General features: G+C 57.7%; 1 protein-coding gene across 2 annotated transcripts; it reads right to left on the bottom strand.

Moving 5' to 3' along the window:
* Nucleotides 1–4965: 4965 nt before the first annotated feature.
* On the bottom strand, nt 4966–17388 carry INSYN1 (inhibitory synaptic factor 1). 2 transcript variants are annotated; one of them, XM_058737101.1, is made up of 3 exons: nt 16174–17388; nt 15023–15746; nt 4966–5813 (listed from the first exon to the last, which is right to left on the bottom strand). In XM_058737101.1, exons 2-3 carry the CDS (start codon nt 15176–15178, stop codon nt 5091–5093), a joined length of 879 nt encoding a protein of 292 aa, XP_058593084.1. In that variant the 5' UTR covers nt 15179–15746; nt 16174–17388; the 3' UTR covers nt 4966–5090. The 2 variants fall into 2 exon arrangements, with proteins under 2 accessions (XP_058593084.1, XP_058593085.1); XM_058737102.1 differs by lacking the exon at nt 16174–17388 and having other exon boundaries at nt 4966–5643; nt 5739–5813; nt 15023–15062.
* Between the last annotated feature and the right edge of the window lie 134 nt (nt 17389–17522).

Genomic DNA, 17522 nt, shown 5'->3' with positions numbered 1-17522 from the left:
GGGTAGGTTCTAGGAGTCCTGCCTCCTGCTCCCAGAAGCCTGAGGGGGCTGAGTGGAAGGAGGCGGGGCCTGAGCTCCGGGGAGCACTGGTGAGTTGTGCGGGGCTGGGGGCGGGGAGGGGTGGAATCTGTGCTCTGGCAATGTCTCAACCTGCAGGGGTTCCAGGCCCCCCGAAGCACGGGGGAAGTGTGAAGTCTCCACCCACATCTCGTTTCTGTACTTAGGAGCTGGTTATCTGGGACAGGATACTATACGTCTCTGGGTCTCAGTTTTCTCATTTGTAAAATGGTGATAGTTCCAGTTACCTGGAGGGGTGTTGTCGGTGGAGCAGGGAAGATAATTTACGGTGCCTAGCACACCACGTGGTAGATATTCTGTGAACAGTAGCTCTTGTATAAATAATACTAGCCACGTCAAATCCCCGGCTCCACCAATTTTTGACCGTGCAACTTGGAACACGTTCCTTGTTCATTCATTAGCACCCTCACCTATAAAATGAAGATTGCGTTTCGTTCACTTATTCGATAAATAATTATGGAGCAACTTATTATGTGCTGGGCATTACTAAACCTGTCATTCACTGTTAGTTCAAAGAGGCGGCATAGTGCCTGGAGTATACGAGGTAGTCAATAACCGTCGGTTTTCTTACACAAGTCACAGCTGGCCAATGGGAGAGGGAGGGGTTGGCAGGGAGGAAGGGAACTCAGGAGGGGGAGGCGGGTAAGGCTGGGGCTGCGGCTGCCTTGAAATCCCAGCTTCCTCCCCACCATTTCCCCCTCTATCAACTTGGCCTCGCTCTGCCTCCAAGGGTGGGGGGTGGCGCTTGGGTCTCTGAATCGTTTTCTGTCCTTTCTGCCCGTGGTCCCATCAGATCACTTGCGCAGACTAGATCATCTGTCCACCTTTAAAATGGAGACAGTGGTGCCTCTTGATTCTCAGACACCGGGGACACTGCCATGTGCCCACCTCCTTAAGAGTGGTCTCCTCATCAAGCTGTTCTCCTGCCTCAGCACCTGGCTCCTCTCCCGGGGGCCAGAGTCTGGACCCAGTGTCGCCTCTGGATTCTCAGCACGGAAATTTCCCTCCCTTCCTTTTTGACTTTGTCCAGTCCCCAGCCATACCAGACCAGATCCTCACAGGGGAGCTGGGTGTGACCGTGCATAAGCAGTGTGAGACCTGACACACGTGAGGTCTACAATAAAAGTTGATTGAACGAAGCCACAATGGATGCCCCCTCTGCAAATGGGGCTCATTCACTCAATGAACAAACATTTATCGGACTCATAATCCATTTGGCGCCAAGCTCTGTCAAGGGCCACGGCATTTGCGTCAACAATCGCCAAGCTCTCCAAAGACTGGATGTCGTGCACGGGTTTCCTGCTCTCGACACCTCCCCATCCCCACCGGGCCACCTGACTCTCAGACCCCTGGCCCCTCCCTCACCCTCAGAGACGAGACCATCGCTCCACCACTGGTTTTGGCTACAGCAGATGTTTGAGTGCCAGCTCATTGAATTTGGGGTCAAATTCTGGTGCCATGACTCACCCCGTGCCCTTCGGCGAGTTAACTTCTCAGAGCCTCATTGTCCTCACCTGGAACACAGGCATGACTAAAATTGCTGATCTCGTATTTGCTGTGGGGAATAAATGAGAGGAGGCGTATGCTTAGGACACTGCCCGGTGCATAGTACATGCTCAGTGAATGTGAGCTGTTTATTACGTTATGACCTCTCTCTGCCACAAGTGCCCACCTCCCTCCCCCTCTGCCCCAGCAAGGTTCAGCACAAGCCTTGAGCACGCAGTAGCTGGTCAGTGAAATGATTTTCCGGGAACAGGGGGATCTGGTAGACAGGGTGGGTGAGGATACCCAGAAACTGGCAGAGGTTTCGAGGTGGGGGTGAAGGGCAGTGAGGGGCTGTCCGTGGAGGCGCGGGCAGGTCTGGAAGAAGGTCTCAGGGATGACTTTGTCTGCCTGAGGGACAGGGAGCTCACTACTCAGCAGTGGTGCATTCCACGGTTCAACAGCTCTGACGGTCCCAGCTCCTTCCCTGCGTGGCCACACTCTGCGTTTCAGGTCGTAAGCAAGCCACGGGCATCCCCCGCCACTGTCAGGGAGGCCCACACTGGGTGTGGTGTAATTATGAGAGGAGTCCATTACTTTTTTGGTCCAGAACCTATACCCATTTCCCTCTTCCAGGACCCCCTGGCCCCTTTGGCTCATTTGAGGCAAGTACCCAAGTGGTGAACCAGGGAACAACCGACAGATGTCAGCCATGACCACATGTGATCACAGAGCCAGAGTGGGTGTGTGTGTGTGGGGGGGACTGCCGGGAGAGGACAGAGCCTTACCCAGGGCTCTCTCAGAGATCTCTGGCTCTGGGCCTCAGTTTCTTCCTCAGTGAAATGGGGACGATTCTGAAGGTTTCTTTCCCCTGACTGTTGTAAAGATGAGAGGCTGTAAGTCTAGAAACAATCTTGCCATTGGAGAGGCAGGACAAGTCTAGGAGGTAGGAATGGATGTCTTCCCTCTTAAATACAGAGAACTAACTGAAGGTTGCTGGCGGGGTGTTGGGTGGGGGGATGGGCTAAAGGGGCGTGGGGCATTCAGGAAGGCACTGGTTGGGATGAGCACTGGGTGTTATATGGAAGCGATGAGCCACTAAACTCTATTCCTGAAATCATTACTACACTATATGTTAACAAACTTGGATTTAAACTAAAAAAAAAAAAAAAATTCTGCCGTGATAAATATGTTCACTACCTTGGTTATGGTAATGGGTCCATGGGTGTGTACGTACATTCAAATTCATCCAATTGTACACGTTAAGGATATCCAGCTATGGTACCTCAAAAAAGCTGATAAATTACACCTCAATAAAGTTGGTTTCATATAAAAAAAGAAGTGAATGTCTCCCCTCAGAGCTAGGGTTACCGGGCACTCCCTCACTGCCCCCTCCTCCTGGTCATATAGGGCAGAACCTAGCGGGCCCCTTCCTCAGGGCAGCCTCTGGCATTCGTGCTCCCAGCCGCGTCCTATCACCGCACTGCCGGAGACAGAAGAGCTCAGACCCCTGGCTCTCAGGCCTGGCCCGGGGCAGACATTAGCACAGCCCATCTTACCCCCGGATTTCCACCCCGGAGGCCTCACCGTGGCTAGCTCTTTAGGACTCTGACTTCAGTCCACGATCCCCACACTGCAGCCCACACATCCTCGACCCGGCCCGTATCAGGATGGGCCGTCCAGATAGCTTCCCTGGCCTCCGCTCCAGGTGGCCTGCACAATCTCTCTGTCTCCCCTCGGGCAGAGACAATGGTACTACCCGGCTGCTGGTCAGGCCCTCCTAGGTACCCCTGTGAGGAGCAGAGACCCTTCCAAAGGGTCCCGGTGGGCTGTTAATCTGCTTTAATGGAAACGTGCAGCAGACCTCCCCCCCCACCCCCGCCACGAGGACTGATGTCCTCACAGTGATGCCCTCGACACCTCCCTGTTCTGAGCGCACGGCGGTGTATCGTGCTGATGTGGAGGATGAAGCAGAGCAGTGACCCACGGACAGCTCCCGTGACTGTGACTTCTTTCCCACACCCCCCTCAAAGCTCCTCATCCTTGGAAAACGCTGGAATCCAGGTTGGGGTCACACTGACCACAGTGCCTATCCAGGGCCACGGCGCTTCCCAAGGACTTTCACATTTCCCATCTTGTTGAGGCCCCACAGCAGCCGGTGAGGTAGGTGAAGATTATTAGACCCATTTTGTAGATGAGGTAGAGAGGCTCAGAGAGGCGAATGGGCTCGCCCAAGGTCACACGGCTGCTAGATAGCAAAGCCAGGTATAGCCTGGGAAACACACGCTCATGGGAGGCAGGGCGGCACGGGCTCTGTGACCTCGGGTCAGTGACTTAACATCTCTGAACCTCAGCCTTTTCATCTGAAAAATGGGGCTAAGGAGCATTTCCTATCACCTGAGGTTATTGCGAAGATTACATGAGATAATACTATAAAACATACTTAGCGTCGGAGTGGCCCAGAGGCCTGCCCAATAAGTGTGAGCAATGATTATGATTATGATCTCCAGGATATCCAGATGTCGTGCCTGGGTCGGCCCCCCACCCCAGATGAAGCCTTGTTACCTGCAGGCTCCCATCTTGTCTCTGTTGGTGTCATTCAAGACCTGCGAGGGTGGGTTCGGGGTCCTTGTGTGAGGAAGCAGGGGCAGAGTAAGGCCATGGGATTCCTCTCTGGGTCTGCCTGCCTAGAGAAGGAGCTCAGGAGCCTGCCTTTAGCCCTTTCACAGCCCCACAGTGGCCGCTGGTTGCCCTGTCACGTGGACCTCAGTTTCTGCACAGGGCCAACTCAGGGGCTGGCTGGCTTTGCCCTAGAGGACAAAGCTGAGGATAGGAGTTGGAAGGATGGGGGTGGTCTAGTCTCTCCAAACAAACCCCTTCCGAATCTAGTCTGGTCCTCTAGGGTCAGCCCAGCTTCCCAGCAGGGAGGCCTGCCCCATGGGAATAGCTTGCTCCTTCTCTGTGTCCTGGGGAACCCTGAGATGGAAGGGGAGTGGGGTGGGGTTGTGTATCTCCAGGTAAGTCTGCCTTTGGGAAGGAGACGCACAAGCCTCGGAGTGGAAAGTATGGGGGGAGGTGTGTGTGGAGTGATGCCACCCCGAGGCCCTCCATCCTGCAGTCAGACCTACGGTTAGCCCTTGGCCTTGGACACTGCTCCTTGGGAGCCTGCTACCTGTCGATGGATCCCCTCTGGGACAGGGCCCGGGCCAGCAGCCAGACTCCACCACTGTGCTCGGGGGCCTGGAAGAGGACTCCCACCTAATTTACATGCTTTTGGACGCCCCTTTCGGGAGCCCTGCAATGAGAAGGAAGGGAGGGTGGTTCCGGCCGCACCTCCTGGGACCTAGATGGTGAGTAGGCATCTTTGTGTCTAAGATGAGCTCCGTGAAAGCTCTGGGGCCTTCGGGGTTGGATCCTTAGCATTTTAAAATTTTATTATGACTGCGTTTGTTTAAATATATATATATGTATATATATATATATATTTATAGCTCTATGTGCCCACTGCCCCCCAGCCCCCTCCCCAGCCCCTAGTTTTTCCCCTTGGCTTTCTGTCTGGCAGCCGTGTAGGGCAGCAACGTCTGCGTGCTTTTGTCTGACACTGTTTGGGTGCTGCTGTTCCTTGTGACCCTTCGGGTCTGCTCAGGGGCCAAGGTGGGGCCTGAGCGGCGGCTGGTCACTGGAGAGCGTCTCGGCTTGTAGGGAGCCGGGGAGGGCTTGAGGGGGCCCACGTGGGCCTCTGTACGGGGAGGCTCTGGGGACAGGCCCACCTCCTCCTCTGCCACCTCCTCCTCACCGTCCCCTTCCTCATCGTCACAGCACAGAGCGTGGTAAAGTACTTTGTCGCTGAACCGCACCCTCTCCCGTGTGCCTGGGGTCCTCTGGGGCAGCTGGCCCTTTGTGGGGCCAGCACTGAAGGCCTCCTCACTGGAGGAGTCCGGGGTCTCCACTCGTGGCCCATTGGGGATGGGCACGCCACCATTCATGAGCCGGTAGTCGGGGCCAGCCCCTGGCCGGGTCGACTCTGGGCCGTCCACGGAGTCCGAGGGGGTAGATACATCCAGGAAGGAGCAGAACTCCCAGCTGTCCGAAAGGATGTCAGCTGTCATGAAGTCTAGGTGACCCAGGTCGAAGGGGCCGCCCACGCCCGCCTTGTCACTACTGGAGGTGCTGCTCACAGTGGCCGTGGTCCAGTCGTCTGGCTCCAGTTCAAAGTCGAAGTCTGAGGTTAGCTTATCGATCTGGCTCACCACCTGGCCACGGAAGGAGAGACGAGTGAGGGGGGCCTAGCATCACGCGGGTATGAGCGTGCCCCTGTCCCACCCTGCTAGATGCCTGGCTGATGACCCCAGAGGATGGTGACCGGGCTTGAGGTCACAGGTTCGTTTGCCCCAATGAGGGCCCACGTTGGACAAGGGTGAGGAGAGCCTGTCTGGGCCATTCTTCTATTTTCTAGTCCTCAGTCCCTCCTTCCAGACCCACACCCCATCCACGCACACACCCCTCTCCCCCCAAGCCAGCTGCTGTTCTGGTGCTCAGAGTTCCATCTTCCTTTGATTGAGAGGCGGCCATTTACAGAAGCTGACACTCCAGCCAGGCCACACGGTGGAGAGATGAGCAGACCACATGATGGATGAGTTGGAGAGGAAATGATACGGGGTGACCACGAGGAAGACTCTGCCCGGGTTTTCCAAAGCATCCTGGACCAGCCTGTGCCGCTGGTCAGTGACTGTCCCCCATGAGTCTCCATCACCATACCCCCACGTACCCCAGAACCTCCTCCTTCCTTCCCTTTCCTGCCCCCTGATGAGTGGAGATCAACCCTGGCTCGTTGGGGAAGGAATAAGAAAACCCTTCATCCTGGGTCCAGGGCCGCTCATCACATGCACTCGGGGGGTGGGGGGCAGCTCGGTCACAGAGACCACAGCACCCCACCCATCCCACATGAAGCAGCACCCTGCCTCTATAGAGGTGCCCTGCCTCAGGACTCCTCGCCTAGACCCTGTCAGTGCAGAAATCAGGGATGAAGACAGTGAAGGGGGGAAAAGGGAGACCCCACCAGAGAGGGTCCAGAATGGGCAGAGTAAGAGAAGGGGGAAACGATTCAGACCAAAAACAAAAACAGCAAAACAACAACAATAGCAAAGCAGAGGGACCAAGAGACCCAAGGACAAAACATACACAGTGCGTCCCCAAGCTCCCGGTGCCTCTCTGGTGTTCTTTCCCTGGGGTCAGAGCAGTGAGGTAATGAATTAACTAAGGAAGCCCCTAGTCCAACAAACTTGTATGAGGATGACTGCTGTCCAGTGATGTGCTAGGTGTCTGGTGAGGGGTGGGGGTGGGGGTGCCCCCAAATGCAAGACAAAAGCAAGGGCGTAAACAGTGGGCCAGGAGGTGTATGGGTCAGTGAGAAGTTTACTTGGTTAGGAGTCAGAGGGTCCTACGTGGGTGACCTGATCATTTTCCCTCTGAGGTCTCAGTTTCTTGATCTGTAAATGGGGAGGTTGGGTGAATGGTTTATTTCCAAGGTTCCTTCCATCTCTGAGATTCTATGACTCTGGGTTTATAGGGATGACTGAGAAGCTGTTTTGGGGTGTCCATGCCTAGGGGTACCCACTCCCCATGGCCCCAGGCCCCAGGGGTGGCGGGATCATTTGGCTGGCGCCTGCAGAACTGGGGGAGTCAAGACACTTGGGTTCTAGATTCAGCTTAGACATTGCTCTGTGTGTCTTTGGGTAAGTCACACAACCTCTCTGGATCTCAAACCTCATTTGCCACCATTTGAATACAATGACTCCAGCATTGCCATCGTCACCAGGGCCCTCATTGAGGAACGGTGAGAAGGGCAGTAAAGGGGCTCTGTGGGGCACTGGTGATAAAAATGACATCATCTCCCATCTCTGAGCACCAACTAAGCGTTAGGCTTTCCACCCATGAGATCATCACCTCCTGAGCTTCTAGAAATTGCACCCGAGGCACCAGTAACAGGGGGGAGCCGAGATTCCCACCCTCTCCTGCCGCTCCCCTGCAAGACTGCTCACCACCATGAGGTGCTACTGTGATGTCTGGGCTTGGGCAAGAAATGTGGAGAGGGCCCCACCCTCCAATCCGGCAATCCCTTCTTGTGTCCCCCACCCCCGAGTGACTCCCCCTACCTCAGAGAAGCTCATCTTCCCCAGAAGCCCCTGTCCAACCCAAGCCCCATCTGAGGGGTGGGAGTCCTGGCCCAGAGCAGGGCCTCTCAAACCGGAGTGGGTTGATGCACACCGGAGTTTCTGATTCAGTAGGACCCGGGTGGGGTTTGAGAAGGTGCACATCCAACACGCTTCTGGGTGCTGCTGATCCAGGGGCATACTTTGAGAACCACTGGACTAGGGGTCTGGGGATTTAAGCTGGTAAAGACATAGCACCTCGGAGTATTGCCAGTCTCAGGGGAGGCCCTGAGTGTCTGGGGCAAATTAGGCTCTCCTGATCAAGTTCAGCCTGAGCCTTCTGCTGTGGAAGCATGGAGACACAGCTAATAGAAATGTCATTAAATGACTGGGTGTGACCACACAGGGTTGGCTGAGGCCAGGCCAAGCCCAGAAGCTGGGCTCCTAATGCCCGTGAGGAAGACCCAGGGTGCACAGGGCAGGAGCCCTAAAGCTGTCAGGCTTGGACATACTCCTTCCCACCCAAGAACTTCTGGCTGGCCACCTGCTCAGGCAGCCTTCACATTCAGGCCCTTCCCCTTCTCCATTAGAACGCCCTTCTCTGGTTCCATCCTGGGGTGTGGAGGGACAGGACAGAGGGAGGCTTGGGTTCAAACCCCAAGTCGGCCACATCTTGGCTAAGGAACTTGAAGCAGGTGATTTTCTCTCCCCGTGTCTGTTTCCTCCTCTACAAAAATGGGACGGACAATCTTCTCCTCACCAGGGTGATGGGGGTTTAATAGAACGTGATTTAAACTGTAGAATCACAGTAAGTGCACAGCCAAGCACTTACGAACCTGGACTCTGGAGTCAGACCTAGCTAGGTGCAACCACCGAGTGGCTGTGTGACCTTGGCCAAATGACCCGGTGTCTCTGTGCCTGTGTCGTCATAAAAGGGAATTCTAGTAGTACCTACTTGACAGGGCTGTTGGGAGTAGTTAACGACATGATGCCCAGAAAGCAGGTAGAACGACAAAGACTATCAATCTCCACTGTGCACCAGTGGGTGAAAAGGTAGAACCAGGCCCCTGGCACCAGGCCCAAGAGCTGATGGGAGTCACTTCTTCACCCACAGAATGGCATTCTGAGGGGGACATTTCCAATGCTTGTGGCAGAATAATGGGATATTCCAAACCCCAGCACATGGGTGGCACCTATGTTCTCTGCTCTGTCTCCGGACAGAGCAGGAGCAGAAGAGGGTCCAGACGCCAAATGGTAATGAAACTCAAAGGCAAAGCTGGCCCAGACCATTAGGGACAGGCACACCCACTTGATGAATGACATGAGTGAGGACCAGAAAGAGGAATGATGTGCCAAGGGTACCCAGCCTGTATGCAGGGCCTGGGTCAGTCCACAAACCCCACCACCTGTCCCTATACCTCATTTCGTGGGGCCAGTGGGGCGGGCAGAGGACAGGCAGGCCCCACGTTACCTGCCCCTCTGCTTCGGATGCCTTGAAATCTGTGATTTCTCTCTGAGATTTAATAATCATTTTGCCTACATGTAATTTAGGATTGTCTTGGAGGACAGGGAAATAATTATATATACAGAAGGAAAGAGATGGGGAGAGAGCAAACGGAGAGAGAAATGACAGCATAAAAATCACAGAATCCTAGAGCCTCAAAGCCAGAGGACTGGAGTCGCTGTCGGCTTCACCCCTCTCACTGTGCTTGCTGAGGGGGAGACTGAGGACCAGAAACTGGAAGGAGCAGAGCTGAGACCACAAGTCAGGAGTCCTGACTGCTGGGTCTGGCACCTTAAGAACAAGAATTAGCTGATCTAGAGTAGGCAAGAAGGAACACTAGAAAGGCAGGGCTGAGTGCCGTGACAGACCGGCTGGGGGCTCCAGGCCCCGTCCCAAGGGCCCCCCCAACCTCTGTCCTGCTCATAGCCTCAGCAACCTCACCTGAACAGCCGCACCCATCTGCTGGCAGCTTCCTGCCCAGCTCCTGCTGCGCGTTGCATTCAGGGCATCTCAGAATCAGCCAACAGGACCGCGTCACCCCTCTGCTTCCAGCACCGCCCTGCTCCCCAAACCCCCGAGTGTCTCAAACACAAACCCCACAACTCTGGCCACAGGGACTTTTCTCTCCAGCAGGCAGCCACCGCCCTGCCAGGCGAGCCTCCCCAGCTCTACCCACTCCACCCAGCCCCCTTTGGCCTCTGGGCCTCACCTGGAATGCTCCCTCTTTTTCTATTCACCCCATCTCACTTCCATCAGGAGTTTTCCCTGATCCTCCGTGGGGAACAGTTTCCCTAGGATAGGCTCTCAAGGCACTCCGCACCTTTCCTTAAAATATTTTCCAATATTTAGCACTGCTGCAATTGCACATACATGTATGTTACAGGATTGATGTCTTCCCACTAGACAGTAAGCCCCATGAGGGGTGGGACTGGGAACATCTTGTCCGCCATGGCACCCCTAGCTTGGCACAGGGGTTGGCACACTCCTCACAAATACAGCCATGGGATGAGTGGATGAGTTGAGACAGGAGGCTGATAAAAACTGTCGGGGCTGCTTTTCTGAGAAGGAGTTGCATGGTCCTATCTTGCCCGCCCCAGCCCTCTCTCCAGCCCCGGCTGAGCCCCCTCTCCAAGGAAAGCACATCTGTGTTCCTTAAGGCCCCAGAGCCAGGACCGAGGACCCAGGAGTCCCAGAACCAGCATCTCCCTCACCTCTGGCCCCTTCCCCTCACTCAACAAGCTGCTACCTCCTCCCCTCCCACCCAGCTCCCCAGGCAGCTGGTTACATAACTGGGGATCTGCATTATTTATGACCACTGATTATTTTTTAATTCTGTGATTATGTTATTTATTGTCTTCGGGGGGGGGGGCTGTGGAGTGGGGGGTGGGGAGAGTTGACTGTGATTCATGACTCTCATCCTGCAATTTGGCCTAATGGGCCAGGGAGCTTTGTGAATCTGTCCAAAGGAGGAGAACGCAAAGGGAAAGAGGGAGGAAAGGAAGGTGAGGGAAAAAAAAAAAAAAAGAAGAAGAAAAAAATCCGCACAATTCTTGCTGAGCTGCGGGTGATGGCGCTGACCCACTTTGGCACAGCTCCGTGGTCCCCAGCCTCTCCTGCCCCAGCTGCTTCTTGGCTGGGCCACATTCATCTCATGCCCGCACGGCCCTTGGCTTTCCATGCCACGTCGTACGCAGCACCTTGCTGATGGGACTGCACGGTTGCCACTGGGCCTGTTCCCCATGCAGATCAGGTGGGGGGACCCTCCGCTGCCACGCCAGGTGGGCCACTGTGCTCCTAAGTTCGGTCCCACCCGAGAGTCAGTGACGACATGACAGTCACCAGCTGCGAACTCTAACTCGAGGATCACTTTTGAGCCCCCATGCTGAGTGACATCTTGGGGAGGAGGGGGAGGAGGAGGCCAAGTACCTGGTTAAGATGCGCTCACCATCTAAGGGGCCAAGGATAAGGGCCCTTCCCCTTGCCCTTGGGGTCCCCCAGCTGGTGAGGAACAGGGAGCCCAATGGGGAGGCAGATTCCCACCCAGAAGAAACACAAGCAGGAGCTTCCTGGAGACGGTGGGGGATTCTCACTGAGGATTAATCTGAATTTCATACCCAGGCCTTTAAGGCTCTGTGTGATCTAGCTCCCGGCTCTCTCTTTGACCTTTCTTCCTGCTTTTCTCCTCCTGGTTCACTCCACTCTAGCCTCCCTGGCTTCCTTGCTGATTCCCAACATGCCGAGCGCACTTCCACACTTCCTTCTCAGGACCTTTGCACTGGCTGCTCCCACTGTCCGGAAGGCTCTTCTCCCAGATACCCATTCGTCTTGTACCTTCCTCTCCTTTGGGTCTCCGTTCAAAAGGCATCTTATTGGAGACCCCTTCCCCCCATCACCATCGCTCTCTACCTCTTTCCATGCTGGAAGAGGGCGACACTGCCCTACGGCCGAAGATACTGAAGGGTGCCAGCCAGGAGGCCAGGGTCCTGGCTCTGACCACTCTGATCATGGCTAAGAAGCTGATGTGACTCCAAAAGAACAAGGCCATCCATGGAGTAAGAAGCTGGCTGGTGCAAGAATATCTCCTTAATAATCTCTAAAAGATGTGGAGCTAGTTTGGTGTCCCTCACGGTGCATGTAATTTATACATGGTATCACATTTAATTCTTACAACAACCCTGGGGCAGGTGGGCAGGCTAAGATTCAGTATCCCCATTTGCCAGAAAACAGAAAACAGAAGCCCAGAAAGGTGAAGTAACTTTCCAAAGCTCACACAGCTAGGAAGGGGGTGGAGCTTGGATTTGAACCCGAGACATCTGGCTGTAGAGCCCATGCTCTTGGCCTTAAGGCTGTGCTGCATCTCTATCTAAGTTGAGATTCGCAGAAATTTAAGGAGTCTGGAGAGCCTGCTGGGATTGGCCTGGCGTCCTGGAGTACTGGAGAGCCTAGGAGGGATGAGGGCTAATTAATGATTGACAGTCACATCCCTCTGGAACACAACTTCAGCTTTCAACGCACGTTTACATTCTTCACCTTACTTAGTTCATGAGGGTACTTTCCTCACCCATGGGACAGAACTTGCTCCCTATCACCTGGGGAGCCAGTGACAGAGCTGCAGCAGGGGTTTGGGAGGGTGAGGGAGGTATGGGAGAGGGAACTCCAAAACCTTTAGGGGTGTGAGTGTTAGCGCCCCCCCCCCACCTTGCCACGTGCCAAGCCTCCGATAAACCCTTGCAAGACCACTCTGAGATGTGAATGATCAGCATTCCCATTTCAGAGATGAGTAGACTGAGGCTCAGGGGCCTCAGGAGGAAGTGCTTTAGGGTCTCCCATCTCTCTGTGAGTTTCAGGCTTTGTGCTCAAGAGGATGAGGAGGGTTTGCCTTGATCAGTGGTATGTGCTCTCCTGATGACAACCCAGCTGATGAGCGCTGACCCGGTGGTATCTGGGGAAGGGGGTATAATGAGGGAAGAAGTGCCTGCCACCCTCTAGACCTTGGGTCTACCCATGCCCCTGATGGAAAAACGCCACACAAAGGGACTGAGAAGAGCCAGGTAGATCCAGCTTTATAAGCCCCCTTTCAGGATCAAGAGCCAAGATTGCAGGTTCTAGGGAACAGAGGGCTGCAACCCTTTACCCCAAACTAATGCCTGGCACCCCCACCGGGTAACCCCATTCCTGATAAACCCCATCCCACAGGAAGTCAGTTATGGTGTCTCCTCTTCTGCCTGGGCCTCCCAGAGCCTTACCTGCTTTCCCCAACACTTGTTTCTGCCCATCTCCCCATGTCCAGACCCTGCCTGGGGGCTGGGGGAGCTCTGAGGCCTGCCCCCCTCCCAGCTGGGTGCCATTGGCAGCGGGCAGGCTGTGGCATACGGGGTAGACGCTGGTTGCCGTAGCAACGCCAAAGTCTTGGGTGGAGGCACATGGCCTGCAGGGTGTGTAGGGGGAGGGAACTCATCTCTCTCTGTCCTGGCTCAGGCCTCTGGGCTGCACGGCCTGTGACCCTGAAGCTCTGCTGTGCAGGACATGGGGCTGGGTCTATATATGCTGAGAAGGGAGAGAGGGAACATCTAACAGATCTGCACATAAATCCTAGTGCTTCTGATCTCCCTGCCTCATCCTCGAAAGGGCATCCCCTCAGAGCATCACAGCACGAGCAGAAGGTGTCATCTCTAGAAGGCCCCTGTCAAAATGCAAAAAGGTCACCCACTAGTCCCCCTGCTCCAGCCTCAGAATAGGCCACGGGAACCTGAGTTCTGGGCTTAGTTCTGCCACTAGTAGGCTCTGTGACTTTGGATAAGCCCCCAGCCCTCTCTGGGCCTCAGTTTCTTCAAACAGAAAATGGACAGGGCTGGTATGGGTGATCTGTGAGATGTCTTTAAGCTCTGGGTGACTATGCTTGGGGAGACAGGAGAGACAGATCTCAGAAGATGCTCAGTTGAGAGTAGGCTCCGGGCCATAGGACTCCCAGGCTTAGAGTCCATCCTGGCTCTTTTCTGGGTGGGCCTACTGGGGCACAGGTCCCATGCCCCTGCCCAAGACTGAGACTCTGGATGGTTCCCATGGCCCTGACGGACCCACAGGAGCATCTGGAAAAGATGGGGTAGAGAGGGATGAAGGGGAGTTGTAGTCCTTTGGACCAACGAGTTTGGGAGTTGCTCAGGGGCATCTGGTCTTCGACCACAACGCTGATTCTGGGCTGAGGGGACTGCCCTGCCTCACCTCAGTTCTTGTTCCAGCCTTTCCACAACCCCTCTGCTTGGGACACAGCTCCCTTCAAACATGCCCTGCTCCTTGGCTCTCCAGGCCAGAGTGGGTACCCACCATCACCCCCCTCTCCTCAATCCTCCAGGAGCCTCCCTGCACAGCTGGCTGCGGAAAGAATGAACCCATAACTCCCATTCAATCACTCTCTCTGCTGTCTCTGCAGGGGCCCTGGTTACAGGGAGTTGAAATTTGCCTAAAGCCCACCTGGCCGGCTTAATGGCACCCAGTGGGCAAATTCAGGCCAGCGGCCCAGAACGCTGGTCATGCATTTTGGGCTCGAACACAGCCCAAGGGGCAGGGCTGAGGACGTGTGTACCTCATTACCCCAGCGATGTGGGAAGCAGTAATTAAACCGGGCTCCACTTAGACAGAGAGGGACACACATCCCGGGATCTCTCAGTGACTTTTCAGCCTTGGCAAAAACATTCACAACTGTAGACGGGGATGCATGCCTCTAGACGAGACTCCTGCCCCTGCCAAGGTACCCAGGAACTCTGGTACCCACTAGTGGCCCCCCAGACACATTCCCACCTCAGGGCAGGGCAGGCCTAGCTGGCTTTAACTTTTTCCCGAATCAAGGGTTCTGAGTATCTGTGTGATTTCTGGAGAATGCTCAGAGCTTCTCAGTAGGGCCAGCAACACTCTCTCAGAGCCACCTTCTGAGTAGGTCAGAGTCTGCGAGGCAGATGGTGGGGTCAAAAGCCAGCTTGGGCCCCAGAAGAGTGTCTCCCACTAAGAGGCTATGGTAGGATTTAGTCTATATTTGTCACCTTGGCAGCCCGGAGGGCTAACCATAGGCCACGGGCCCACAACACGCTGCCCAAGTCAACTCTGCAACACTGAGGCTCCTCCAGTCCTGGAGTATGGTGAGATTTCTAGCAAAGCAGATTTGGCGAAAGAAGAAGGAAAAGGAAGTCCCCAGCAAAGTGACACAGGTGCACACAGCTGTGAGTACACATACACACTTAAACACGGATGAGCATGTTTTGGTGCCGGGCCCAGGAAAACTGGCCTGGGGTCTGGCCGGCCCCTCACTCACCTCCCTTAGCTCCTTGGCCACCTCCTTGAGCTCCTGCAGGATGCCCTCAAGCTGCCCGATGACCATCTTCATTCGCTGTCGAATCCGCTCCCGCTGGCCACCACTGCTGGGGTCGTCACTGGGCTGCCCGAGGTCCGGGGTGCCCCGAATGTTCATCCTTTACCACGTGGCTGCGGGCCTGCCCATACTCCCCCCAGCCGGGCACACGCTGCGTCTGCCTCCACGGAGCCCCCCTCGGCCAGGCAGAGCTCCACATCTTAACGGCCCCCCAGCCCACCCTGGCCCTGGGTGGCCCTCACCCAGCCCCTGCCCCCTGCCACCCCGCCTCCTCTGCCTCTGGGTGGGGAATGGGACACCCAGAGGAAGACAGAGTCTGACAGAGGGGGTCAAGGTGAGGACACAGGAGAGCAGGGGGAGGGGCCTCGGGTCTCAGGAGTGGCCTCCAGGACTTGAAGTGCCTGAACGTGTGCTGAGCTGATCTCTGGCTGAGCCTGGACACAGAGGCAGGGGGATGACTCTGCAGGGACTAAGGGTAGGAGATGCCCTTGGGATGGGGGAAGGCAGCAGTCATCCCTCACAACTCCTAGGCAGTTGCAAAGGCAGAGGTCTCCTGAGGCAACTGACACCTGCAGAGGGACGGTGGCTGGGGTCTTCCAGATGTGGAGGGGGCTCCAGATGTGGGCAGCTCTGAAAAGGGAGCTGGTCGGAGGAGAAGGGCAGCCCCCTGCAGAGAGAGCAAGCCTGGCGTCAGCCCTCCCAGGCTGCAGCACCAGCCGGCAATGCCGCTGCCTCCCTCCTCTCGCCAGCCTGCACCCTTCGTCGCTGGGGAATTTTTTTCTTTGTGGGGAGGGGTGGTGGAGGCAGATGGTCTACAGCATAGCCCCTCCTCTAGAAGGAAAAGGAGCCCCTGCTTTGGAGGCAGAAGTCCTCAGCCTGCAACGGGGCACCCTGCCCCAGCTCCCCCAGCTCTCCCGTGCCTCCACTCCCCCCCCCCCCCCCCCCAGCCAGGCCTGGTCCCGCTGGTTTGCCAGAGGGCCTCTCCAGTCCTTCTGTCCTCCCTCCCAGTGCCCCCGGGTGCCCTCACTCGCAGCGGACCCTCCCTTCCCCAGCCCCGCCTTCCCTCAGAACCCCAGCTCCGCTCCCGGACTCACCAAGGGTGGGAGCACCGGCCTTCCTTCCGAGCAGCGTCGGGGGCCAAGCCCCAGGAGGAGGTTGGGGGGCCCCCCCAAAGGCTCCCTAGGGCGGGCTTCTCTCTCTGGACCCTTCGGCCCCTGGCCTCAGGGAGGTCCTCAGAGCCGCCACGGGAGACATCTGGACGGTGGGAGGGGGCGGGGCCTCCGAGCTCCAAGGAAGGGGGCAGGAAAAATCTCCCCCAACCCCCGCCGGGCTCCGGGTCGGGACCGAGCGAGGGTCCGGTGGGCTTGGGGCTCCGAGGCCACAGGTGACCCGGGCGCAGGGCGACCAAGGCGACGCCGGGCCGGTCCCAGCGCGTGAGCCAAAGTCGGAGGGATCGGAGGGCGCTGGGATCCCCTCAGCCCACGCCCGGCATCCTCCGGGCTCTGCACAGTCCGGGATTCGCTCTGTCCAGTCCAGATCGGCCGGCTCCGGGCTCCGCCGAGGTCTGCCTGCCCTGCCCCGGAGTGAGCGGGCACCGCCGGGCGCCCGGGGCGCGCTCAGCCGGGACCCAGAAGGTCCGCGCTCCGGCACCCGCGGCGCCCGGAGCGGCCGCAACGGTCCGCTCCGCCCGGCCCGGCCCGGCCGCCCGCCCGCCAGCCGGGGGCGAGAACGCTCCCACCGCTCTGTCCGCGGTCGGAAAGGTCCGGAAGCCGCCGGGCCTCGGGGGGAGGGGGGAGGGGCGGTGGCGGCCGCGGGGACCGGGTCCCCGCCGGGCCCGGCCGAGAGCGCGCGAGGCAGGGGGCCCGGCCCGGCTGGGTTCGGCGGCCCGGGCGCGGGCGGGAGCGGCGCCGGGCGGAGCAGAGGAGGCGAGGAGAGCGAGAGGAGGAGGCGAGGCGCCGGCGAGGGAGGGGACGGGAGGGGAGGGGGCGCGCGGCGGGCCCGGCCCGGCCGGGGCGCTCGGGGCTCGCAGCCTCCGCTCGGCTCCCGCCGCCCCCCGCCCGCTGCCACTCGGCTCGCCCGCCTGCCGATGGGGCAGACGGGCGCGGGGTCGGGGCTGGGCCTCCCTCCGCTGCCTCGCCCTGCCCTGCCCCGCCGGGCTCCGCGGGGCCTGGGCCCGCTCCCCGAGCGCCGCCGCCGCCGCGCCGCCCGCGCCCCGGCCGCCCCCGGCCCGCCCCGCCGCCCCCCGCCGGACTGGCCGCCCGGGCGGGCGCTGGCTCCCTCAAAGGCCGCCCGGCTCGCTCGGCTCCGCTCGCTCGGCGCTGTCAGAGAAGGGGCCGGCCCTGCGCGCCGGGAGGGAGCTTTTAAAGCGACACACACGCCGCCCAGCGCCGAGCGCCGAGCGCGCGAGCCGGGGGGTCTCAGCACCCGGGTGACCGCCGGGGTC

Source organism: Neofelis nebulosa, chromosome 7 (genome assembly GCF_028018385.1).
Source record: "Neofelis nebulosa isolate mNeoNeb1 chromosome 7, mNeoNeb1.pri, whole genome shotgun sequence".
NCBI classification, from domain to species: Eukaryota; Metazoa; Chordata; class Mammalia; order Carnivora; family Felidae; genus Neofelis; species Neofelis nebulosa.
This window is presented reverse-complemented; position numbering and strand designations above follow the sequence as displayed.

What these genes read in the sequence shown, in the direction of transcription:
- INSYN1 (XM_058737101.1), bottom strand. Translation starts at nt 15,178, where the DNA reads ATGAACATTCGGGGCACCCCGGACCTCGGGCAGCCCAGTGACGACCCC. An exon ending in TGGCCAAGGAGCTAAGGGAG is followed by an intron (nt 5,814 to 15,022) that starts GTGAGTGAGGGG and finishes TTCCGTGGCCAG; the next exon opens with GTGGTGAGCCAGATCGATAA.